The following is a 25,762-nucleotide window of genomic DNA, read 5'->3' as shown; positions in this document are numbered from 1 at the left end:
TATGAGAGTATGATAAAAAAGAGCTCTCTTCTCATACACTGGATAGATGTATAAACTTTGTAAGATTCCAAGGAATTTATTTTACTAAAACAATTATGCAAAGACTGCAATATGAAGAGTTCCAACCTTTGAAGCAGGGAGCTGGCATTATGACACAGTGGGCTAGCTGGTACCGGCAACACCAGCATCCCATATCAGAGTGTAGGTTCGAGTTCCAGCTGCTTCACTTCCCATCCAGCTCCCTGCAGCCATTTGGGGAGTGAACCAGCAGAGGAAGAGACCTCTCTGTCACGCTGCCTTTCAAAATGAAACAAAACTCTGACACAGTCCAAATATCATCAATAAAACGCTTTGGATAGGTGCAGCTCTGGCCGTTGCGGCTAATTGGGGAGTGATCCAGTGGATGGAAGACCTCTCTCTCTGCCTCTCTCTAACTCTTTCAAGTCAACAAATAAATTCTTTAAAAAAAAAGAAAGGATCTGAAGCGAGTACTCAAATATTATCTCTTTCAATGCTCTTTTTAAGTTTTACTTTAATAATTACTGATTTCTTCAAGAATCATTAGATTCTTGGAGGGATGGCAACAGAGAAAAAAATAGTTTGAAAGGACAAGTATTACAAGTTACTATTACCTGAAATACTAATAAATCACCTCAACACAAAATCCTCTTTAGAAAAAAAATGTTAGTTTTGTGGGAAAATCTTTCAACCCATGTATTATGGTAAATAAGGCACAACTAAGTAAGAGAAAGAACAACAATGCTAAACATAAAGGTAAGAGAAATGAACGTGACTTCAGTAGTTGAAACCTAGTAAGGGAAAAACCATACCAAGATGTGCAGATTTAAATCTTTCTCCATTTACAGATACGAGGAGATTAACAGCGTGGGAAGTTAAATGTGTAGCCTACAGCCACACAGACCGAATTTTCTATTGAGGGTCAGTATACCGCATTACCTTGTGCATGATTATCTTTCTCTGAGCAGGTTCAGCCATATCAATCATCTTCTGGACCACATAATTGGCATACTGGTCCTTCATCATGGTGTATAAGGCACTGTGGGGACCATCACTCTGGCAGCAAACCTCATCAATCAGCAAAGCCCTCTCAGCACGGGAGGCGTGCGTAACACACTTTTCAACTACGTTGCTAAAAATTACAAATTAAAGAGTGTAAGTTACATATACAAAACTCTGTTTTCCTTACAGCAAACTTGCCTTGAGGTTTCAAAGAATCTGTTCCAATCCATTACAAAGCACAAAAGCAGTCCAGATACATCTTAACCTTTTCTTGTATTCTGATTACTTTTAAAACAAACTCTACATTTTGACATCCACAATTTAATTATAGGCTTCTTAAAACTATAATGTAGAAAAGTAAACTGGGAAATTAATAAGGTCTGAATGTGCATTTTGTCACTGGTCTGAGGCAACTGATTTTCTAAATCTAGATTTCAAAAGCGTGGGCAGGGTTGGGAGTTGTGGTGCGGCAGCTTAAGCTATCACTTGGGATGCCCACATCCCATCACACCTGGGGTTGATTTCCGCTCCTGCTTCTGATCCAGCTTCTTGCTAACGTGCTCCGCTAAAATGTCTTTGTCCCTGACACCCACATGGGAGACCCAGGTGGAGTTCCTGGCTCCTGGCTTCAGGCTGGCTCAGCTTTGGCTGTTTTGAGCATTTTGGGAGCAAATCCGTGGATGGAAGTGCCTTTCAAATAAATACATGAACTAACGTAAAAATAAAAATGTAATGTGGACAAAACCAATGCTCTTAACAGTTTTAAAAAACAAAAGTGATATTCTGTGTTTTTAAAAATCATTAAAAAATATTTATAATTCAATGCTATATTCCACATGTGATTTCTGTGTTTATAAAGAAAGAACTGAGAGAAGTAACCCTTGTTATCAGAAAATATTTCAGTACCTGGCAAATTTGTGTTGACTCAGGGCTAAGACCTTCCCTCTGATTTCAGAAACAATTTTGCTCTTGTCTTCAGGTCGACCATGTTCCAGTACATGCTGAATAACATAATTGCCATACTGATCCTAAGAACATATTTAAAAATCACTTTCTAGAAATCATTCTTTAAAAAAAAAAATCGATTATTCTTTAAAAAGTTGGGTTTAAAAATCCAGTAATACTGTCAGAAGAATACCAGAGAGGCATTTGTTTTTGTATTGTTTAATAATAAGTTTTTTTAAAAAATCAGAATAATTTCTAAAAATAGAAAAATATTTCAAACTATTAGAGAATGTATACCTGTACCAACTGTTCTGTGTGTTGGTGGAGCTCTTCTAAGATAGGTAAGGTCTGTTCTGCTGTGCAATGCTCTAGGATGCGCTGAATCACTCTGCAGCCATAAGGATGAGTTGAAAGCACAAATACCTTAAAACAGAAGAATTAAAAATTTGTATTCTCCAACATTTTCTAATAGTTCTATGAATCAGGTAGGTTTAGAACATGATTAATTAATTCAATTATTTTATAGAAGGGTGACAGAGTCACAGTATGACCACCTCCATGTTAGCGGACTGGGTAGGAGGAGGAGGGAGTACTCAATTTAGGAACTAAAGAGATTTTGATCAACAGGAACCCAATCAGAAGACTAAGAGTAATAATGGGAATGAATGGATGTGGGGCCGGGGGGAGTAGTTTAGCACTGCAATTAAGAGCTACCAAATACGATGTGTTAGTTATTAACTGCTCTGTGTGTGTATGTTTTTAACTTTTCTTCTTGCTTTTTATATAGCCTTTTCCCACTCCTCCCCCTCTTCCGGGAAATTTGGAAAATACTGTTGGGTTTGTGATTCTAATAGTTATTACCTTACCTTACTTCCTAAAGTAATAGGATTAAAACTTCTATTTCTAACCCCCCATGAAGCAATCTACTGACTATATGAAAAAGGCAGAAATTAATAAACATTAATGCTTTGTCTTCTATTTTTATATACCAATGCTGGGTACAGTGACCAAGGAATATGTTTTAACACTTAAATTCTAAAATGCACTTTGCTAACAAATTAGAAGCCAAAAAAAATCAATCTTACTTGTCCTTTGAAAGCATCAATGATAAACTGTAGAGACTGTGGCTGAACACATTCAATACATTTTTGTACAACATGGTTCCCATTCTGATCTTTCACACACTTGAGTACATGACCATCTAGCTCCTTTACCATTTCACTCTGAAAAAGAGGAGAGCTCATGAGAACAATTACCTCATCAAATAACAAACTAAAATTAAAAACAATGAAACAGGCACAAAAGTATACTAAATAATATCATTTCCTGTTTGCATTTTTTTCTAATATATGAAAGGTTAAAATTTTCCTCCCTGAAGAATAATTAGCAAAAGCAATTGAAGTTGAGAATTACTGAAACATATACAGATTATGAGGTAAGTGATGTGCTGAGATACTAATAACCTACTGATGATGATCTGCCATATTTAAACTACACTTTCCAACAACCTTTCTCAGGTGGTGTCCAATTAAACTAATTGAGAATGCTACACTTTTGCCTCACTTAGCACTGTCTCTTCTCAAAAAAAAAAAAAAAAAAATCACATTTAATGGCTTTATGTGTCTATCAAGTGCAAGCAAAGGGTAAGGACTCAAGTACTTATGGGCTATGTTGATATTTCTCCATTGAGATAAACCTCCAATTACTCCCACACTCAGGAATTCCGCCAGAGAAATCAAAGTATTTCCTTACAAATTTCTAATGTTGATTAATGTATACACATCTATATCCATCTATTCATTTATTATTTTTAATTCTGAAACATTATACAAATCAATTCCAATCTTTTTCCAAATTTATTAACTACCATTACCTTTTAAGATATATTTATTTCCTTCATTTACTATGTTTTTATTGTAATATATGAATCACATATACATAAAATAGTATCTATTTAGTGTTATAAATTTCATATTAAGTCCGTTTTAGCTCATACAAGAAACCCTTTAATTAATTAGGGTTGATTCACAGAATCCATGTAAAAATGTGGTGAATCAGCATTTTAAATAATTTTACAAATTACTTTTGATTAGTTAAAAGAAAAGTCCCTTGAATATATGATTGGAATAGCATTAATCCTTTATGAATGTATATTTAGACTTTATATCAAAGGACACACATTTCTCATTTCATTTTATGTATTCTATTTTCTTTCAGAATTGTAAAGAAGAATTTTTTAGGTTACTTTTATGCTGTTATATTTTTAAAAAATTATGTAATTGTGTATATACATATATACAAGTATTTAACTGGCATATAGAGATGCTACTGGTTTAAAAAACTATTCTTTATAATAGAAACATTAGATATAACCCAAATAGACACTGGAAATTGAACTGTAAAATGCATTCTGATGTAACAGAAAATTCACAAATAAGCCTCTGATAGCAAAAACACTTGAGATTCCATTTATCACATAGTGCATATTAAATACCCTTATTTAGAAATGAATAGATGTGAAAGGAAATGGATAGAAAAGATCAAAGATCTGCTTTATAACTTGTAATTAGCAATGTGCTAATTGATACCGATTAAAAAATTATCAACTAGTTGTGGAAATATTAAACCCTTTCATTTCAAGATTATAAGATAAAGCAGAAATAATAATTAAAAAATTGAATGAACTAATAGAAAAATTTTGCCTTAACTTACAATTACCTGCTGGTCAGAAGAAATAGATTCTAATGCTTTTTGAATAACACGGCAGCCATACATCTGCAGGGCAAGGGGCAGAACATGACCACGAATACGAGTAGCCAGGGCTAACTTTTGATCCAAACTCCCAAACTGACAGAAAATAAAAGTGTCATAATATTACGTTATTGAACTTGAATAAGATACTACATCTACTGAATCTACTTTTACAATAACCCATGGGTAATTATGTAGGGAAGAGGCATTAAGAAAAAGGCCAAATAAGACCCAGAGTTGACTGCAATGATAATTTTAATACTTCCCCTCCAAGTCGTATTATCTCGATACTATTGTATTAATCATTTTAAAGCTTATTTATTTGAAAGACAGTGAGGGAGTGAGACACAAAGGAATCTTCCAGTTGTTAGTTCACCCCTCAAATGCCTGTTAACAGCTGGAGCTGGGTGACTTTGTAGCCAGGAGCCTGGAATTCAATCTCTGTCAACCACGTGGGTGGCAGGGACCCAACTACTTGAGTCATTTCCACTGCTTCCCAAAGTGTGCTTAGCAAGAAGCTAGAATTTAGAAGAGTCGTGATTCTAACACAGGCACTCTGATACGGGGCGCTGATGTCCCGAGCAGCATCTTAACCACTATACCAGAAATCCATCCCCTCCCCTTTAAAATAAACATCTTTATTCTTCATTTCTAACAAAACCCTTCATCTTCATTATATTAACCTCTAAGACCTACACTCAGACTGCCAAAACTCTTTCACCCAGGTAATTCTCAAACTGTATTCTGATACAACTGAGGAGCAAATCTGTTTTAGTCAAGCTACAACACAGACAGTAGTTTTAGACGAAAAATAAGCTAAGTTGCTAACTACTGAATAAAACACACTTACAGGTGGACCCCTGCATTTGTCTCTGTGTTTCTCTGGCTTGTTATCACTGAGTTTAATGTCCTGAAGACAGATCTGTTTCCACAGTGGGTACAAAATTTTCCATTCCCACCAGCAATGTGCAAGGCTTCTAATTTTTCCACATCTTCACTCACACTATAATTTCCAATTTTTTGATTACAGTCTAGTATATGTAAAGTGGTATCTCGCTGTTGTTTTGATTTGTGTTTCCATAATGACTAAGAAGGTTGAGCACCTTTTTATGGATTAATGTATTATCTTTGATGGAGAAATGTCTACCTAACATTTCTTGATCTTTCATTCATTTTCAATCACGTTGTCTTTATGTGGTTGACTTTTAGGAAGTTCTTTATATATTCTGGATATAAAAATCTTAGACATATGATATGCAAATATTTTCTCCCAGGTTTATATATGTTTTTATAGGAAAATGACTATTACCCAACTTTCAAAGCTTTTCTTGTCAATGTACATGTAACTAGATGGATATACAAACATGCATGTGTGCTTACCTCAAAAAATTTCTGTATAACATAGTTTCCAAAAACATCTGTCATTAATTGATAGGCTGCCTGTAGAATTTCATTAAATACCATTTGTCGCTCAGCTGGAGTAGCTCTCTCTAGCTTTTGCTGTATAAATCTATGTGGGAAAAAATTTTAAAGACCATGACAGTAAACTGAAAACAAGGTCTGTAAAAACTGTATCTCTTACTTAAGAAATGTTACCCTCATGTATAAACACAAAATATTTCCAGAAATGCTATTAAAAAACTATATGCTAGGCATGTAATTTGTAACAAAAAAGACAAAAATTACATGAAGCATTTCTTTGTAATACCTTAAAATAACTAGACTGATAAAAAATCTCTGGACATAAAAATGTTTAATTATTCTTAGAATGCTTCTGTTACATCATAATCAATGAAAAAAGGAGATTGCAGGGATTTTGCTGGCCATTCATTTATTTTTCATAATATACAATGCTACTTACTGAATATTTTTAGAACTTAATGATTAGAAAGAAAATGCATCAAACAAATGAATTACTAACTTAGTCATTTTAAGTGATACAAAGTTTATTTACTACTCTTAAAAACTTTCAATTATAGGGAAATAAAATTTGCATATATCTACCTAATCTAATGCTTATTTTTTAAAATTTCAGGTTTATTTTAAAACCATCAACAGAAAACATTTCAAATTTAATAAATTCTACTAGTTCCCTTTCTAAGATTTACCTTGAGAGTACTAATTAACACACCTTTCAAGTATTACATATAATATATGCTTAATGTTAAAAGTTATCAAATTTTCCTATACCATATGTGAAATTTTCCAGCTAGTCACAGGGATTACTAAAACGTAAAGCAACACAAAAGCATACATCAGTAACACTTAAATTTGCAAATGTAATTCAGAGCTAATATAATAAAAACAATCCAATATGAAGGCTGTATTCCCATCAATTATTGTCACTGTGAAAAACCTGAATGCAGATAAGCACAGTCTAGTGAAGAAAAATGTAGGCAGCAATCTTCAAAGCAACAAGAAGTGGAAAAGGATCATGAATCATATTACCTACCTAGAACCATGCTGGTCTTGAGAAAACTCAACAATATGTCCAATCAAGTCTCTAAGCTGAAGGTTTGGGAAGCGGTTGTTTCTGAAATCTTCGAGTAATCTACTGCGGCCCGAAGGCATAATGTCAGACCTGTTATATCGAAGCCGAGAAGGAGGGAAGAGCTGGCTGCTGGAGCTGAAGAGACTGGAAGTGCTTGAAGCACTTCGGTATTTTGCTTCTGCTCCAGGTGCTGCAGAGATATAGCGACCACTACCATTTGTCAGTCCTCCTACAACAAAGCAGCTGTGGTCAGCAAATGTTTTCGACAAAATTTCATTGAACTATAAATTTAGTCAGTAAAGAAATAGTCCCCCTAAGAATTCTTAGTAGTTATGACTGGAAATTAAAACTTGAAAGGAAAACTTTGCACCTATAAGTAACATGTGGTTTTATGAAAAAAAAAAAAAAAAAAAAACTAGAAAAACATGAGAAAATCAATCTGTTTGGTCTCAGCAGCTTAGTTACAATGCAATTAATATGCACTCATAGAAATACCAGAACACTGAAACCATCAACAAAACTTTGTTACGTTTACAAGCAAGCTATAAGTAGCCAGCAAACAGATTTATACTTTTGGGGGATATATTAAAAATACATTGTCATGTATACTCTTTGTAAAAACAAACCATTTCTTAGCTAACCCAATGATTGTTTAAATTAAAAAAAAAATCCACAACTTGATATATCAAATCTGTTATACACTATTTTAAAAAGATTTTAAAATTAAAAAAAATTGCCATAAAAGTACTCTTGTGTTGCAGACAAGAAATAGTAGTAAATAGCCTTAATCATTTAAGACAAACAAAAAGTCTCTTTGACTTGTGTCCCATTCCAACAAGCAGATGAGAGGGCAGTCAACAGAAACAAACAAAAAAATACATGCAGGAAAAATTGTTTTTATTACACATAGCAGTTTATAAGTACTTGACAGTGTCCTTTTAAAAAAGAAAAATGTATAGACAATTGTGAAACAGATTTAACAGCTCAGCAAAACAAGATCCACCATTAGCTTTATGTTGTTATGTCCCAACTCTACGTAAAGTGCTATCTAAATAATCTAGGCCATAGGATAGATGCTTCCAAGGACACACTGTCAGTGCCAATTTACACAGCGGCATTACAGGCCAAAAAGAATTACAGGACAGGGAGCAAAACAGTTTAATCCTGGAGGGTGAAGGGGTTAGCACATTCCTTTTTTTTGGGTCTCTATTGTTCTGGCTTTAGTTTTCCTTATTGACCTTCCCATTTTACAGCATATTATCCATTTATTTGAATCCCTAGCCCCTTCTCCAATTTACATGCCATCAAATTACATTCATAAACATGCTAGGAGGTATCTGGAGCCTAGACCATTGTCTGACGGTGAACAGGCGTACAATATTTACTCATTGACAAACTAAAGAGCATGAATTTTACATAGGTTCAGTTCTAGAGTGTCCTGCTAAAAATTCAACAAATTATCCAATATACCGAAATCACTAACATCAACTTTTTGCTTCAGTTCTATTGAACTTATCTTAGCATCCCATGAAATATTCAAATGTGAAAGAGCTCAAAATTTTAATACTGAATAATTTCATCATTAGCAGCAATCCTTTTATAGTTCCCAGTATTTCTGCTCATACAGCCCCATGAACTATTCACAATTACTACTCACCTATTAGATTCTCTAACAGTATGATATAAGTGACTTTTACCACTACTACAGTTGGTTACCTTATCACATCCCACTTTGCCACTAGGTTTTCTCTAACATCCTTGCTCTTTCTTTAGGGTGGAATTATTTAGCTTATCCTTTTAACCTCTTTATATACACACATCAATTATACCTTTAATTTTAAGTCATTTAGACTATGTCACTGTATGGTAAAAACCTATAGAATCCGCCTAAAGTACACCCCTCTCAGGTTTTTACGTCATTATTTTAAACCTACTTCTCACACAAATTTTAGAATTAGCTGTTTTCTTCTACCCTTTATTATCTCTCTGCCATGGCTTACCGACACTTCAAATATCAGGCTTAATATTATCCTTAAAAGATTTTCACACCAAATTCAATACATACTTATCCTAGGAAATTATCAAGCTAATTTTATATGTTACTTTCAAAGTACCCTACCAAATATCCAACAAAAATCTGTCCTATGTCTCGGTACTCTTTTGATTCTTTTTTTTGACAGGCAGAGTGGACAATGAGAGAGAGACAGAGAGAAAGGTCTTCCTTCCATTGGTTCACCCCCCAAATGGCCACCATGGCCAGTGCTGCGCTGATCCGAAGCCAGGCCAGCTCTCTGCTGTGGCCAGGGAGTGCAGTGGAGGATGGCCCTGCACCCCATGGGAGACCAGGATAAGTACCTGGCTCCTGCCATCGGATCAGTGCGGTACGGCCATTGGAGGGTGAACCAACAGCAAAGGAAGACCTTTCTCTCTGTCTCTCTCTCTCACTGTCCACTCTGCCTGTCCAAAATAAATAAATAAATAAAAAGAAAGAAACATCTTGCGTGTCTCGGCTGCTCCACTTCCGATCCAGCTCTCTGCTATGGCCTGGGAAAGCAGTAGAAGATGGGCCAACTCCTTGGGCCCCTGAACCCACGTGGGAGACCTGGAGGTAGCTCCTGGCTCCTGGCTTCAGATCAGCTCTGCTCTGGCGGTTGCAGTCATTTGGGGAGTGAACTAGAATGGAAGACCTCTCTCACTCTGCCTCTCCTTCTCTCTCTGTGTAACTCTTTCAGTAAAATAATTCTTAAAAAAAAAAAAATCAAAAGAAAATGTGTCTGTGGGATAAAGAGAGGGGAAGAGAATGATATGCAAATCTATAATGATAACATTTAGATAATCTGGGTGAAGTGCATTCTGGATTTAAAAAAAAAAAAAAAACTATTCTGCAGCTTTCCCATAAGCCTGAAGGCATGCCACAATTAAAACCACACATATAGGTTATCCATATTCACGCCTCTACTGCTGGTAGTCTAAATTTCTATACCCCATGTGTTAAAGGAAAGTAACAGTTCCTTCTAGTTTATCATTTGGTCTCCAGTACCATTAACCATTTCTTAATCACTACTTGAAAAAGACACTTAGAACAGTTCTATGTGAGATCAGGGTCCAAAAGTGATGTGATATGATAGCCAAGAGTCTTGGGCCAGAAATCACCAGGTCATAGCGTTCTGTTCCTTCAATGTTATTTACATTGGTATCTTTTAAGGTCAGTTATGATAACTTAATGGAGGCAAACAGCTTACATTTTACGAAAAAAATTTTTTTATAAAACTTGTTAATTTCTTTGAGAAGTCTATTGTTTCAGAATCCTTCTCAATTAATAGAAATTAAAAATGTAGCCAGCACCGCGGCTCACTAGGCTAATCCTCCGCCTTGCAGCGCCAGCACACCGGGTTCTAGTCCTGGTCGGGGCGCCGGATTCTGTCCTGGTTGCCCCTCTTCCAGGCCAGCTCTCTGCTGTGGCCAGGGAGTGCAGTGGCGGATGGTCCAAGTTCTTGGCCCCTGCACCCCATGGGAGACCAGGATAAGTACCTGGCTCCTGCCATCGGATCAGCACAGTGCGCCGGCCGTGGTGGCCACTGGAGGGTGAACCAACGGCAAAGGAAGACCTTTCTGTCTCTCTCTCTCTCACTGTCCACTCTGCCTGTCAAAAAAATAAGTAATAAACAGTTAAAAAAAAAGAAATTAAAAATGTTCTTCAAAAACATTGAGAAAAACTACAGCTGAAACCACCACAAAATAAATCTGATCAAGCCTTTTTTTTTTATTATTTTCCATCCCCTTGGGGTTTGGAACAGTAACTCTTCAACTTATCAGATTTGTATATATTTTTAAAAAATACATCCCTGAATTATCCCCTCTGAACAATTTTTATTTTTTAAATATTTAGCTGAAGGGCCAGCGCCCCACTTGGGTACCGGTTCTAGTCCCAGTTGCTCCTTTTCTCACCTGGCTCTCTGCTATGGCCTGGGAAAGCAGCAGAAGACGGCCCAAGTTCTTGGGCCCCTGCACCCACATTGGGAGACACAGAGGAAGCTCCTGGCTCCCGGCTCCTGATTGGCGCAGCTCCGGCTGTTGCGGCCGTTTGGGGAGTGAACCAACAGACAGAAGACCTTTCTCTGTCTCTCCCTCTCACTGTCTGTAACTCTCTCCAAAAAAAAAAAAAAAAAAAAAAAAAAAAAAAAAAAAAAAAAAAAAAAAAATTAGCTGAAGGCTATTCTAAGAGTCTGAAGACTCTTAGACTCTTTCCAATAAATTAGAATCAGGATAATTGGCTTCATTTACTAACAGGCTGCCACTTAACTGATTTCAAAATAAAAACAGCAATTCAAGTCAATCTGGGGTCCTTCAAACCTACCAGGTAGAGTGTTTCAGAAGACAATGTTCAAGGAATCTCAATAAATGGGAAAATGATAATGGGAGACAAGTAGTTCCAGGTAGGCCAAATCAATGGCACAGGTGAGCAGCTGGGAAAAGCCTAAATGAGGACAGTCTATTTTCTGGCATTACCTTTCATTACTTTTAGCTCATAAAAAATGCTCACATAGTGTTTCATTTTTGCTTCAGTATTTTTTTCCTCTGCTCAGTTTTCATGAAAAGCATTTGGAACTCACAGGAGACTCTTAGCTGCCATAGACAGTTTGACTTTTATTACTACACCTATCCACATGGTTCTTGGCTTTGTAGGAAGATTGCAATGTTGGGTAAGAGAAAAAAACTTTTAGAGCAGTACTTCTCCTTATGCACACTTACCATTTTGGAATCTTGTTTTATAAATATATTTCTAAATACTAATAGCTATCTTACATACTAGATTTTGAGGGTCCATGGCATGTAGCAACAATCTGTGAACCTAACACAACCTACTATACACATATTAAGATGGCTTTGTTATCCTCCTGGTATACAGTAACTTTTTAAATAAGGCAATTATTTATCAAACACTCTATCAGACTCCATGATAGGCAAATTCTGCATATAATGCTAATCTACAGCTATGTCCTCCCAAAAAATTACTTAAAAAATGTTTTGATTCACTTGTGCTTTTTCTATTATGTGCCTAATGTCTGCGTACCCATTACCGAATCGGCTGAGCTGCTGTGTGCTGACCTGTGGAATCAGAGGGCAGACTATACAGGGCTGCACTGTGTCCTTCCTCCCAAACATGCTCACGCTCTAGTCCCTTGCTGTACCTGTGAATGTGCTATTAGTTGGAAATAGGATCTTTGCAGATGCAGTAAGGTAAAATGAGGCTGTATTGGATTAGGGTGAGTTTTAATGCAGTGACTGGTGCCCTTTGTAAGAGAAAATGCACACAGAGACACACAGCAGAGCACTATGTAATGATGGAGACTGAGACCAGAATGATGCATATTCAAGCCAAGGAACACTAAGAATTGCCTGCAACTGCCAGAAACTAGGAAGAGACAAAGAAGGAATGTCCCCTAGAGCCTTTAGAGCATGGCACTGCCTACACTAGGACCTGCTCTAAACTATGAAAGGAGTCAAGTTTGTTGTTTGAAGCCACCTTTTACTAATTTGTCAGAGCAGCCATAGAAAACTAACACAAATGCTGCTTTTTAAAAGCATGGAATACTTATTGTTACATATATTTAAACACATAGTACATGCATACAAATAGTAAATGAAGGAAGATAGTGAAACATAAAAATATTATTACAACTGATTAAGGTTACAGGAAGACAACATATAAATGACTCAAAAGTATAGGGCTATTTTTCCTCAAATTTTTATAGTTTTTTATGTATACACTGCATTTAAAGAAGAAATCTTAGGACCAGCGCTGCAGTGTAGCGGGGAAAGCCACTGCCTGCAGTGTCAGCATCCCATTTGAGTGCCAGTTTGACACCCGGCTAATCCACTTCCAATCCAGTTCCCTGCTATGGCCTGGGAAACCAGTAGAAGATGGGCCAACTCCTTGGGCCCCTGCACCCACGTGGCAGACCTGGAGGAAGTTCCTGGCTCCTGGCTTCAGATCTGTGCAGCTCTGGCCGTTGCGGCCAATTGGGGAGTGAACCAGTAGATGGAAGACCTCTCTCTCTCTGTCTCTCCTTCTGTGTGTAACTCTGATTTTCAAATAAATAAATAAATCTTTAAAAAAAATCTTTTTATGTTTTCCTAAACTGTCAAGTATGTACATTATTATACTTTACTATAGTGCTGCTATATGCGAGTGCCATCGTCTTAACTCTTAAGACATATGTCTCTATCATACTTGTGAGACAAGCTTAGAGAAGCTAAAAAGCTTACTCAAGGAAGGATAGCTAACACCTTCTGATAGCTAATGATCAGATAATTTTCTTCACTATTATGTCTAAATAATTTGCTTCAGACTTTCAGTTATAATCTCTACTATATTTCATGAAGAACAGTTAATGCCCTGTGCCACATTTAAATCTGGGAAATGGCTGAAACTGCTTGGGGTATAAATTTCATTAAATTTTTCTAACTACAATTGAAACTACTTATTTGCTATATAAATACACAAACATTTTATTAAGGGAAAAGCTGAGGCTACAATGAGTTTCAAAAGCAAAGAGCACAGTTAAAGGTATACTATTCCAGTTAATTTTAATAGGCTAGTATCAAAAGTATAAACATGACAAGCATGTAACTCTGAAAGTATAAATTTTATGACTATGTGTAGACAAACATGAGATGCAAACCACAAACTAAGTTCTACAATAAAAAGTAAAAATCTGTTGTTTCTACTCTAAAATCAATTAAGAAACTTTATTATTTAGACTTGTGTTTAAACTTAAAAAAATGGGGGGAGGCTGTCAACACAGAAAATATTTAATAAACAAGTTAAGATCTAATGTATGAACTAGTCTTCAGACTAAGAGTAAGCTGTAGGGCGAGTTTCTACTAGGTGTTTAACACATGGGCAAAAATACTTCCCTATCACAAATCTCCTATGAGATTTGATCTGAATTCTTTTCTTTGGATAATAATGCTGATAACTGAGAAATTACCAAACTACAGCTGCATCTTCTTTTGAATATTCCTGCTGAGATTTCATGGCTAGTTGCCTTTCCTGATTTAGGTTAAGAAAAACTGTGTAAGCTGGGATTTTTCTCAAACTATGATTAATAAAAAGAATGTATACAATCTTAAGGTCTGCTTCATAAATGATGAATACTGGTTAGATAATTTTTCATGGGCACATTTAGTTTCTCTCTTGATGGGATTGTTAATAGCAGTGAGAAAAGGGCTGAGCTGGGCGAGGAGTACTGTGATAATTAACCCAGAAAAGCCTTATAAAGTATACACACATACACAAAAACAAAATCCTCAAAACTGATCATCATACAACTTCCTTTTTATAGTATAATATAGGTTGTACATCCCTAATCCAAAAATTTGAAATGCTCCAATTCCACATATGACCTCATGTGACAGGTTACAGTTAAAACACAGGCACAGGTTACATATATTTAAAACAAATACATTATTGTGTTCGGATTTGAGTCCCCAAGATATCTCATTATGTACTTGTAAATATTCCAACATCTGAAAAAAATCCAAAATCTGGGACACCTCTGGCCCTAAAGCATTTCAGAAAATGGATATTCAGAGAACATACTGACTGGGAACAAATCAATGCTGGACTGTAGCAATTCACATAGGATTTACGTTTTTAAAAAAGAAAACAGCCAGTGTCTTTGACTAAGAACAGATTCAAGAATCAAGACCACTCAAATTTAGCTATCCAAACATTTATTGAGATCTGAATATGCTTTAAATTTGTAGATAAAGATCTGGGCTTTTGTTTCTAATCTAGTAGGGGAAAATAAACCTATATGCAACCCTAATATAAGCCAGTGAGTGGTACAGCTGGCAGAAAAAAACATGAAATAAAGACAGTAATTCCAATGAAGAGTATCACTGTTTTTACAGAATGGAATTATTAAAGTGCTACAAGGCAATGCACTACAATTATTTAACTGCTGTTTTTGCCTACAAACTTGATGACTATGGATGGGGAGGATGTTTTTCTCTTTCCAGTCAGGCAGAGTCTGGTATGTGGATATTCAATATTGGATGAATGAAAAGCTATATAAGAAATAAACATAAAACAGCAATTGATAACATTTGCCATGTATATCTTACTTTAAAACTTCACATAAGGAAGATTCTTATCTGATCAGTTTTAACACAGAAATTAGTAATAAATAATTTGAGATTCCTGAAGTACATTTAATTTATATAGTGGGTCAATTGTTAGCAAGTAAAAAAACCACAAAGAAGTCAATATACTGACACTCAAACTCACTTTTCCAAAGTCACATAGAGTAAATTATATTTTACAGCAATTTTATAAAAAGTTGACAACTATTCTAAATTTAAGGCATAAGATCCTTTCAATTTATTCAGGCGGACATTAAACAGAAATAAAAACATTCTTTTAAGAAGCAGAATGACACCTAGAATAAGTGAGACAGACTTGGGTTCAAAGTTTTTGTTTTGCCTTTTACTAACTTCATGACAGTAACCAGTCAATTTTAGAATGAAATTTGTGTGTGCGTGTGATGTCAAATACACATCTAATTTCACTTCAAATATACATCTAACTTATACTCATTTGGATAAACAGGCTTTATTTTTGGGTCTTGTCTCTGTTCTAGTAGCTTATTTACCTTTGTGACAATAATACAATTTCAGTCACTGTACCTTTCTTAAATTAGTATCTGGAAATAATAAGGTTTACAACTTCATTTTCTAAGACTGCCTTGATTACTCTTGGTTCTGCTTGTCCAATCACATTTTAAAAATTAGCTTGTCAACAACTCTCATGAGATAGGGCTAAGTCAATCAGAAGAAACCTGCTATCTTTATAATACTGAGTGCAACCCATAAACATAGTATGCTCTTCCATTTACTTAAGTCATTTTAACTTCTGTCAGTGTTTTTTAGTTTACAGTGCAAAAATGTTGTCCTTCTTTGGCTGTATTATTCCTAGATTTGTCACAAGTAAAGAGTTTCATGTGAAAATATTCTCTACACAGAATATACAACTTTTCAGTGCCATGATAGATGCCGCTTAAATTTTTTAAAGTGATTTGCATAAAGCTGCAAATCTTTCATGAGACAATTTTGGCTGTATTTTAAGATATTTTTTGACTCTGTGTTTCCCTATCCTATAAACATAGTACAACAATATAAATCCCAAGTGAATTCTTGGTATATTAATAAAAAAATTCGTAAAAGTCTACCAGCTTGGGTGCTGGCTCCGTGGCTTAGGCTGAATTCTGCCTGAGGCGCCGGCATCCCCAGCTGCTCCACTTCCAATCCAGCTCCCTGCTAGTAGCCTGGGAAGTCAGTGCAGAATGGCCTAAGAGCTTGAGCCTCTGCACCCATGTGGGGGACCCAAAAAGAGTTCCTGCCTCCTGGCTTCGGATCGGCCCACTGGGCCATTTGGGGAGTGAACCAGCAGATGGAGGACCTCTTTCTCTGTCTACAACTCTGTCTCTCAATTAAAAGAAAAAAAAATTTTAAATAAATAGTCTGTCAGCTTCTAGTAGTAACTACAAATTATTTCAGTAACACCGGAGATAAAATTTTAACATAAATCTATAGACATCTATAACATTTTTGAAAAGACTCATATAATTAAAGCAAAACAGTCACATGAACATGTTCTTCAGATATAAAAGTGGTAAATTATGTTGTGAGAAATAGGTTTGAAGGTTAGGACTCTGAACAATATACTTAAGTCATCTCAAGACTTGGAAAAACAAAGGGGTAAAACTAAGTGAAGTCAAAACAAATGTGAAAAGTAGGGTCAATGAAGAAAAAGGAAAACAATAAAATGACAGTAAACAATACAGAATGAAGGCCAGAAAAACTAAAAGAAACAAGTTCCAGTCTGCAGAATGCACATTAAGAGAAAAAAGCATATTGAAAAAGAGGTTTGTTTCTCTATTTTCTGCCTCTCATCCTAGAAGCTCTTCTTCAAAAATCTGAAATATATAATGGTATCCAAAATTTGGGTCAATGGAAGAAGGGGGGGGGGAGGAAACATGCAATGGGAGGAGATGATGGGGAACAAAATGACAGGCTCAGATGACAAGTAGTGATCCTGACTTTATGACTCACAGAGCCAAGAGTGACACTGGAGTAAATGGAATTATTTCTTTCCATTTGGTGCTTTTCCATGTTAGGAAATTTCAGTGGAACAATCCTTTTTTGTGCTAACAAAGTGTAGCATCTTACTGCTGGGCAGTTAACGCCAACAGAATCTCCACAATCACTATGACATGCAAAACTTGTTGCCATACATTTCAAGCTGTTTACTTCCTTGTGTAGTACTAGGTATTCTAAACAAGTGCTCCAAGTGACTTTGAAGTCAAACCACAGATCAGACCTGATATTTTCTAATCTTTAATCTGTGATCATCATAACTATATTATAATCACAGTCACAGATAATGTTATAAAAGGGTAATAAATAAAAACTATGGGCAAAACTCATTGTGACAAAAGTAGCAACACCAAGATTGAATAATTTTAGTACAGAAGAAACATCATCAATTCTTCCATAAAAGTCATAATATGATTTAAAAATATTTAGTAAATAAAGACTTTTAGACACATCGAAAGGTTAGCAGTGCTTTAATTTGTGTTACCATGAGAACATGTAAATAGTAAATAATTTTTTTTTTTTTTTTTTTTTTGGACAGGCAGAGTTAGACAGTGAGAAGAGAGAGAGAAAGAGTGAAAGGTCTTCCTTTTTTCATTGGTTCACCCCCCAAATGGCCGCTACGGCCAGCGCTCTGCAGCTGGCACTGCGCTGCTCTGAAGTCAGGAGCCAGGTGCTTCCTCCTGGTCTTCCATGCAGGGGCAGGGCCAAAGGACTTGGGCCATCCTCCACTGCACTCCCGGGCCACAGCAGAGAGCTGGACTGGAAGAGGAGCAACCGGGACAGAATCCAGCGCCCAGACCGGGACTAGAACCCGGTGTGCCGGCACCGCTAGGTGGAGGATTAGCCTAGTGAGCTGCAGCACCGGCCTGTAAATAATATTCTGTTGAGAGTTGATGTGTTGCTCTATGAGTCCCTTTACTGCCTACCTTGGGTCAACATATTTTATATCATGGAGTAGATAACATATTTGGACTTTAAAAGTACCTAGACTAGAGCTTTCATATATCTCATGAATAAAAACAAAGCAAAAGATCTAGAAGCTTGGCAATCAAGCTTGGCAATCTTAGAGCATAACGTAGGCTATAATGCAATAAGCATTTTCTGATAGGCTATTACAATAATATACAATTTGTGAAACTGTTCGATTCCTTAAAACAAGCAAAGCATCAGGGCTCAGAACTAAATGCTAACTTCAATTCTGGTATTTACAGGTCTTAGGCTCAGCTGATCTTTAATTTCCTCATCTTTAATGGACATATTACTCAGCTTGTCTGTCAACAATTAGGATGAATGAAATAATGAATATAAAAGTGCTTTAGAAAAGTATCAAATGCTATTCAATTAGGGATTCTTAACTACTTTAATGAAAATAGTTATTTCAAAAACAGCCTTCAAAAATTTATATTGTTTTTTGCTTTTATTAGTGACCAAACACAAAAGAACTTTAAAAATGCAGTTAAAAGCAAGTTCATCTTACTGCAAAGTTTTTGAAATTCATGCAGTTTTTATAATAAGCATTTTGGAGATGTCTTATACATAATTCAGAAAATGGTACATAGCCTTACAATCAAGTTTGTCATATTTCTTAAATTATTTATTTATTTATTTGAAAGGCTGAAAGAGACAGAAGAGGAGAGAGAGATCTTCCATTCACTGGTTCACTCCCCAAATAACTGCAATAGCTGAGGCTGGTCCTGCCTGAAGCCATGAGCCAGGAGCTTCTTCTGAGTCTCCCAAATAGGTGCAGGGGCCCACGCACTTAGGCCACCTTCCATTGCTTTCCCAGGTGCATTAGCAGGGAGCTGAATCCCAAGTGGAGCAGCCGAGATTTGAACTGGTGCCCATCATGGGATGCCGGCACTATAGGCAGAGGCCTAACCTTCTACGTTACAGACAGCCCTTGGCCATAATTGTTTTAATTCTCAAACATTTCATTCTAAGAAAAGGAGCTGAAAAAATCGGCCGAAGGCCAGCAATTTTAACATGTGACACCTACTTAAAACAGGAAAAATGTTCCTAAAAGTTAACATCCTCCTATCTTAAATATAAAATTTTCTGTGACTAGGAGAAAAAGGTTACAAAATTTTCTAAATTATAGCACACTAACATACTGATACAGAATACATGAAAATAATGAATCTAGCAAATTTACAGCTACTTTTCAATAAACTAATTTCAACGAGTTTAAAGCTCACTTTATCTTTTAGTACTCTTTTGTTAATGCTGCTTTTCACCTAAGAAGTTCTAAATCAATCTACTTACTTTTGAGCACAAAGACTAAATCAGAAATCACTAACACCATAAGTTTAATGAAAAAAAAAAAAAAGGGAGAAACTAGCTATGTAGCTCCAGGTGGAATAATAACATCGGAAATACTCAAAGTGCTTCCTAAGAAATGAGTTATGGATATTCCTCACCTTACAATGAGGTAACAAGCTATAAACCCATCATAATCTGAAAATATTAAGCAGAACACTCATTTAACAGAACTAATCTATACTAATCATAGCTTAGCCTTGCCTAATCTACCTTAAAGGCGCTCAGGGTATTTACATGAGCTAACGGTCAGGGAAAAATCATCTAACACAAAGCCTATTTTATAATTAAGTGCTGAAAATCTACTGTAATTTATTGAATACTGTATTGAACAGATTGGCAAGATGAATATGCTTGTGTACTACTGTGAAGTAAAAATAAAGAACAAATTTTAAGTCATACTAGGCCTTTAACCTAGCAGTTAGGTCAAAAATGTCCTATACTGGACAGTACCTGGGTTTGATGGCTGGCTCCATCTCCTGACCTTAGCTTTTGGACAACGCAAACTCTGGGAGGCAGCAGTGATGGCTCAAGTAATCGGGTTCCTGCCATCCATGTGGGAAACCTGAATCAAATTTCTGGCTCTCTGCTTCAGCTCAGCCCAGTCCAGCTTTTGTGGTCATTTATTTGGGGAATAAACTGGCAGATGGGCAGCTAGCTGGCATACATGCATTTGTTCTTTTTCTCTCTCTGCCTCTCAAATAAATCAGAAGTTGAGGCTGCTGTTATATTACAGTGTATTACTGGCATCCCATATTGGAGTTCAAGTCCCAGCTGCTCAGCTTCCAATCCAGCTCCCTAGGAAGGCAGTGAATGATGGTCCAAGTGGTTGGGCCCCAGCCACTCATATGGGAAATCCAGATGGAGTTCCTGGCTCCTGGCTTTGGCTTGGCCCAGATCAGGCTGTTGTAGCCATTTGGGAAGTGAACCAGCTGATGGGTGATCTTTTGCTCTTTGCTCTTTGTCTCTCCTCTTCTCTCTGTTGTTCTACTTTTTAAATAAATATATTTTTTTTTAACAGGCATAGTGGACAGTGAGAGAGAGAGACAAGGGAGAAAGGTCTTCCTTTTGCCGTTGGTCCACCCTCCAATGGCCGCCGCAGCTGGCGCACTGCGCTGATCTGGCAGGAGCCAGGTGCTTCTCCTGGTCTCCCATGGGGTGCAGGGCCCAAGCACTTGGACCACCCTCCACTGCACTCCCAGGCCACAGCAGAGAGCTGGCCTGGAAGAGGGGCAACTGGGAAAGAATCCGGCGCCCCGACTGGGACTAGAACCCGGTGTGCTGGCGCCGCAAGGCGGAGGATTAGCCTAGTGAGCCACAGGGCCGGCCTGAATAAATAATTTTGAAAAATCACAAGTTGGAGCATCCTAAATTAGGAACCATCTATATTTTAAAATGATGTGGACTTTGATCAGAGAATTATTTAATGAAACATCTCATCTCTACAGATCAATAAACATAAGAAAATAATTTAGTTAATATTCAATGCTGAACTTGAAGTCCAGAATTTTGTTTTTATATTGCTCTTTGCATTTCAGGATTAAAATTCTAAGTTATCTTCTTTTCTTATTCCTTTCCAGTTCTTTTGCTAACCTCCAGTAATTTAAGTGCTACTTTTTTTTTTTTTTTGATAGGCAGAGTTAGACAGTGAGAGAGAAAGAGGGAGACAGAGAGAAAGGTCTTCCTTTTTCTGTTGGTTCACCCCCCAAGTGGCTGCTACGGCACCGATCCGAAGGATTAGCCTAGTGAGCCGCAGTGCCCGCCTTAAGTGCTACTTTTAAGAAGTTGTAGCTAGGCCGGCCCAGGTCCTTGGGCGCTGCACCTGCAAGGGAGACCAAGAGAAGCACCTGGCTCCTGGCTTTGGATCAGTGCAGTGCACAGGCCACAGCAGCCATTGGGGGGTGAATCAACAGAAAAAGGAAGACCTTTCTCTCTATCTCTCTCTCACTGTCCACTCTGCCTGTCAAAAAATAAATTAATTAATTAAAAAAAAAAAGAAGTAAGGCTGGCGCCGCGGCTCACTAGGTTAATCCTCCGCCTTGCGGCGCCCCCACACCGGGTTCTAGTCCCGGTCAGGGCACCGGATTCTATCCCGGTTGCCCCTCTTCCAGGCCAGCTCTCTGCTGTGGCCAGGGAATGCAGTGGAGGATGGCCCAAGTACTTGAGCCCTGCACCCCATGGGAGACCAGGAGAAGCACCTGGCTCCTGCCTTCGGATCAGCGTGGTGCGCCTGCCGCGGCGGCCATTGGAGGGTAAACCGACGGCAAAGGAAGACCTTTCTCTCTGTCTCTCTCACTGTCCACTCTGCCTGTCAAAAAATAAAATAAATAAAGAAAAAAACAATAAAGATTTATTAAAAAGAAGTAGCTAACAAGGGAGCCAATCTGGAGAAATGCATAAGTCAAACATGGTATAATTTTAGGACCAAAAATAGGCATAAAACTGATGCATCTCAGACTGCAAATGGACTAAAATATTCCAACTAACATGCAAATCTATTGGCTTATGGAGAATGATGCTAATAAAAAGCTCACGAGTTATTTTTAGAGGTTGCTGGGGTATCAATTAATTATTCTGAACATTAGAAAATGATGGAAAAGAATCAATCACTATCTAGATTTCTATATGAATTGCCTTTTAGGGAAACCTTCCAATCGATGAGAGAAAGCTTTTCTTTATTGAAAACGTCCAGGTACTAACTATGGAAGAAGGAATAACAGCATTAGAGTATCACCATTTTGCTGAAGAAATATTTAGGCAATGATCAGACTGCTAAGACCATTAGCTGGATCAGCCTGGCAATCTCACAGTGGAGACAACCAGATACATGTCTCTTGACACAGTTCAACAGAAAGTACATAGAACGGGCTGGCGCCGCAGCTCACAAGGCTAATCCTTTGCCTGCGGCACCGGCATCCCCGGTTCTAGTCAGTGCCGGTCATAGCGGCCATTTGTGGGGTGAACCAATGGAAGGAAGACCTTTCTCTCTAACTCTGCCTGTCCAAAAAAAAAAAAAAAAAAAAAAAAAAGACACACAAAAAAAGTACACAGAACAGCAGTACTTGCCAAAATAAACCTACCCACCCATCAACCATCTGATTAAAAGCCTTTGAATTTACTTCCAGTTTTATTCAACTGAGAGACAGGAACATGTTAAGCACCATCATGGGGAAGCAATCAACAAATTCAGTGTGGAAAATTCAATAGGATAAAATTTCTTCAACAAATAATGTAAAGGAAAAAAAAGTTAAAGACATTATCAAACAAATGCAATGTATCACCTTATCTGGACCCTGATTCAAATAAAACAATGGTAAAAAGGTATTTAAGTCAATTAGGAAAGTTAAGAGTTAATGAAATATTAACTTTTAAAGGTATGATAATGCTATTATCATGATTGCCTTTTAAAAATCAATCTCTTAGATATACTAGAATGAATAAAATTATTTCATAATTCAAACCTCAGTATGAGAAAAGTAACTCGGCTGCAAATCTAAACAAAAATGTTTTAAATTACTATAAACAATAAACATTCAAAATCTATAAACTGAAATACTTGGTTTTCAACCAGAAATTGACTACTAGTCATCCTGCTGAAAATACCTTTATTGATTGAATACCTATTATAAAAGAATGAAACATCTTTTTTGGAAAGCCAGCATAGAACACTGCTACTAGATATTTTCTGTGAATCTCAAAAAACGAGCATAACAAAAGAACTAGTTTTTAAAAAAGTTAGAATGCTTCACTAATTCTTTAAGAATGCAGATCTCAAGGCCTACTGACATAACTGTAACTGTTCATTTATGCTGTTCATTTCTTAAAATCTCACAATAAAATACCCAGGAATTAATCTCAATTCTAAGGAGACAGAGAACTTACCTCTACCTTATGCTTTTATATTTATATATATATATATATATATATATATATTTTTTTTTTTTTGACAGGCAGAGTGGACAGTGAGAGAGAGAGAGACAGAGAGAAAGGTCTTCCTTTTGCCATTGGTTCACCCTCCAATGGCCGCCGTGGCCAGTGCATCGCGCTGATCCGAAGCCAGGAGCCAGGTGCTTCTCCTGGTCTCCCATGGGGTGCAGGGCCCAAGGACTTGGGCCATCCTCCACTGCACTCCCAGGCCACAGCAGAGAGCTGGCTTGGAAGAGGGGCAACCGGGACAGAATCCGGCGCCCCGACCGGGACTAGAACCTGGTGTGCCGGCGCCGCAAGGCGGAGGATTAGCCTAGTGAGCCACGGCGCGGCTGCTTTTATATTCTTAATATGTAAGCTGAATAAAATTGCCTTTAGAAATGAACATGCAAATTCCATTTCCACAGATATTTTAATTACCAACAGCCTTGAGATTTCATTCATTAAAAAAAAAAAACTAAAATGATAAATAATTTAAAAATTCTTAATTTAGATCAAACGGTGTGGAAGTCTTCAGCACCTGTCAATTACAGGAAAGCACAGGATAGATTATTTTCATGAACAGCATGTGAAGGGCAAATTTATGCAATTTGCTGAAATTTTTTATTTTTTAAATTTATTTTTATTTATTTGAAAGGCAGAGATAGATCCTCCATCTGCTGGTTCACACTCCAAATGCTTGCAACAGCAAGGGCTGAGTAGGCCAAAGGCATGAATTAAATATGGTTCTCCCACAAGGGTGGCAGGGACCTAACCACTTGAGTAATCATCTGCTGCCTCCCACAGTACAAATTAGTAGGAAACTGGCACCAGAAGTTGAGCTGGGACTTGAACCCAGCTTCAACATGGAACAAAGGTGTCTTAAGACACATTTTAAACACGGCATCAAATACTTACTCTTAGTTACTGTGTTATTTTGAACTTGGCAGAATCTATTAGTTATTAATGTTGCCAGTCATATTAGAACAAAAGGGAAGGGAAATGAGAGATATCAAGATAATTATTAATTCCAATCAGAGATGTAAGGAAGTATTAAATTTCCAAGCTGATGCTAAACTACAGTTAACTATGGGTTCAAACATATTAGGCTGTAATCCAGAACTGTTGGCCTAAGAGGTGCTTCCCTCATATACAAAGGTACTTCAAAAGGTTTGTGCAAAATCAGAATTAAAAGTTAAATTTACTTTGGTAAAGAAATAGTTTGAAATCCATAAATAAGTTTCAAAGAACTTTTTAAAGATTCCCTGATATGTTTACATATTTTTTGCACAAAAATAAGTATCTTCTGGTTCTATTTTCCACAAACTTTGTGAAGCAACCTTATATTAGTCTAAAGAAAAGTACAAAGGCACATTATCTAGATTGCCGCAATTACAGACATTTAAAAAGTCATTTATATCCAATTTCTAAGCAAGCTAAATAGAACAGTAATTAATGCTATTTATACAGGCTCTAAAGCACACAACACAAGCAGTAACAGCTGAACAAGAATCTAATCTGAAACTTACCTATGAAAAGATGACAAGACACGACAATAATCTTAACAATAAAACATGAAACTATTTTGATAGGCCTATTCTTAGATTTTTTGTTCCAAATTTGCATTTATTTCAAAGGCATGCATTATAGGGGAGGGAGGAGTGATGTCTGAATAGCAACAAAAATCAGGACCTGAGCAGCTAGCTCCTGTGACTAAGAAGAACAGATGATAAACGAAGGAATTTGTATCAAAGTGCTGTAACGCAGATCTAAAGACCTCATCTGAATAAATGAATTGGTTGTATTTATCCCAAAGTCCTGTAAGAGCAAACATCCTCCAAAGAGAAAAGGTCCAGAATCTGATGTGAAGAATCAGTTTTTAAAAACGAAACCTAGTTCACTGTGCAGTAACAAATCTACTGCAACAGCTACCTACGTTACATGGACATTTACTCTGTATGAATGAGCTTTAGGAAAAAATAACTATACCTTTATGAAGGGGGTGGGAAAGAAGGAGTTCATACATAATCTCTAACTTACAGTTATCTGTTTGCAACAGGAACATTACTCTTTAAATTACAAGTTGATTCATAGCCTTCCAAACACACAGGAGTCAGTAATTGAAATTTTCAGTTTCAGGTGAGATCATCAGAATTAAAAATTTTAAAA

General features: G+C 36.8%; 1 protein-coding gene across 50 annotated transcripts in view; it reads right to left on the bottom strand.

The window, feature by feature from the left end:
* PUM2 (pumilio RNA binding family member 2) overlaps positions 1 to 25,762 on the bottom strand; it is a 94,958-nt gene that overhangs the window by 3,227 nt on the left and 65,969 nt on the right. For 27 of the 50 annotated variants that reach the window (XM_070069434.1, XM_070069430.1, XM_070069431.1 and 24 more), the window contains 7 exons: positions 7,169 to 7,436; positions 6,097 to 6,226; positions 4,684 to 4,812; positions 3,051 to 3,188; positions 2,263 to 2,388; positions 1,927 to 2,048; positions 958 to 1,150 (listed from right to left, as the gene is read on the bottom strand). In XM_070069434.1, coding sequence (XP_069925535.1) covers positions 958 to 1,150; positions 1,927 to 2,048; positions 2,263 to 2,388; positions 3,051 to 3,188; positions 4,684 to 4,812; positions 6,097 to 6,226; positions 7,169 to 7,436 — 1,106 coding nt within the window. Of the gene's footprint in view, positions 1 to 957; positions 1,151 to 1,926; positions 2,049 to 2,262; positions 2,389 to 3,050; positions 3,189 to 4,677; positions 4,813 to 6,096; positions 6,227 to 7,168; positions 7,437 to 25,762 lie in introns of all 50 variants that reach the window. The other 23 variants (XM_070069420.1, XM_070069412.1, XM_070069399.1 and 20 more) reach the window with 1 other exon arrangement.

This window comes from Oryctolagus cuniculus, chromosome 2 (genome assembly GCF_964237555.1).
Source record: "Oryctolagus cuniculus chromosome 2, mOryCun1.1, whole genome shotgun sequence".
NCBI classification, from domain to species: domain Eukaryota; kingdom Metazoa; phylum Chordata; class Mammalia; order Lagomorpha; family Leporidae; genus Oryctolagus; species Oryctolagus cuniculus.
The sequence above is the reverse complement of the archived record's forward strand: the minus strand, read 5'-3'. Positions and strand labels throughout refer to the sequence as shown.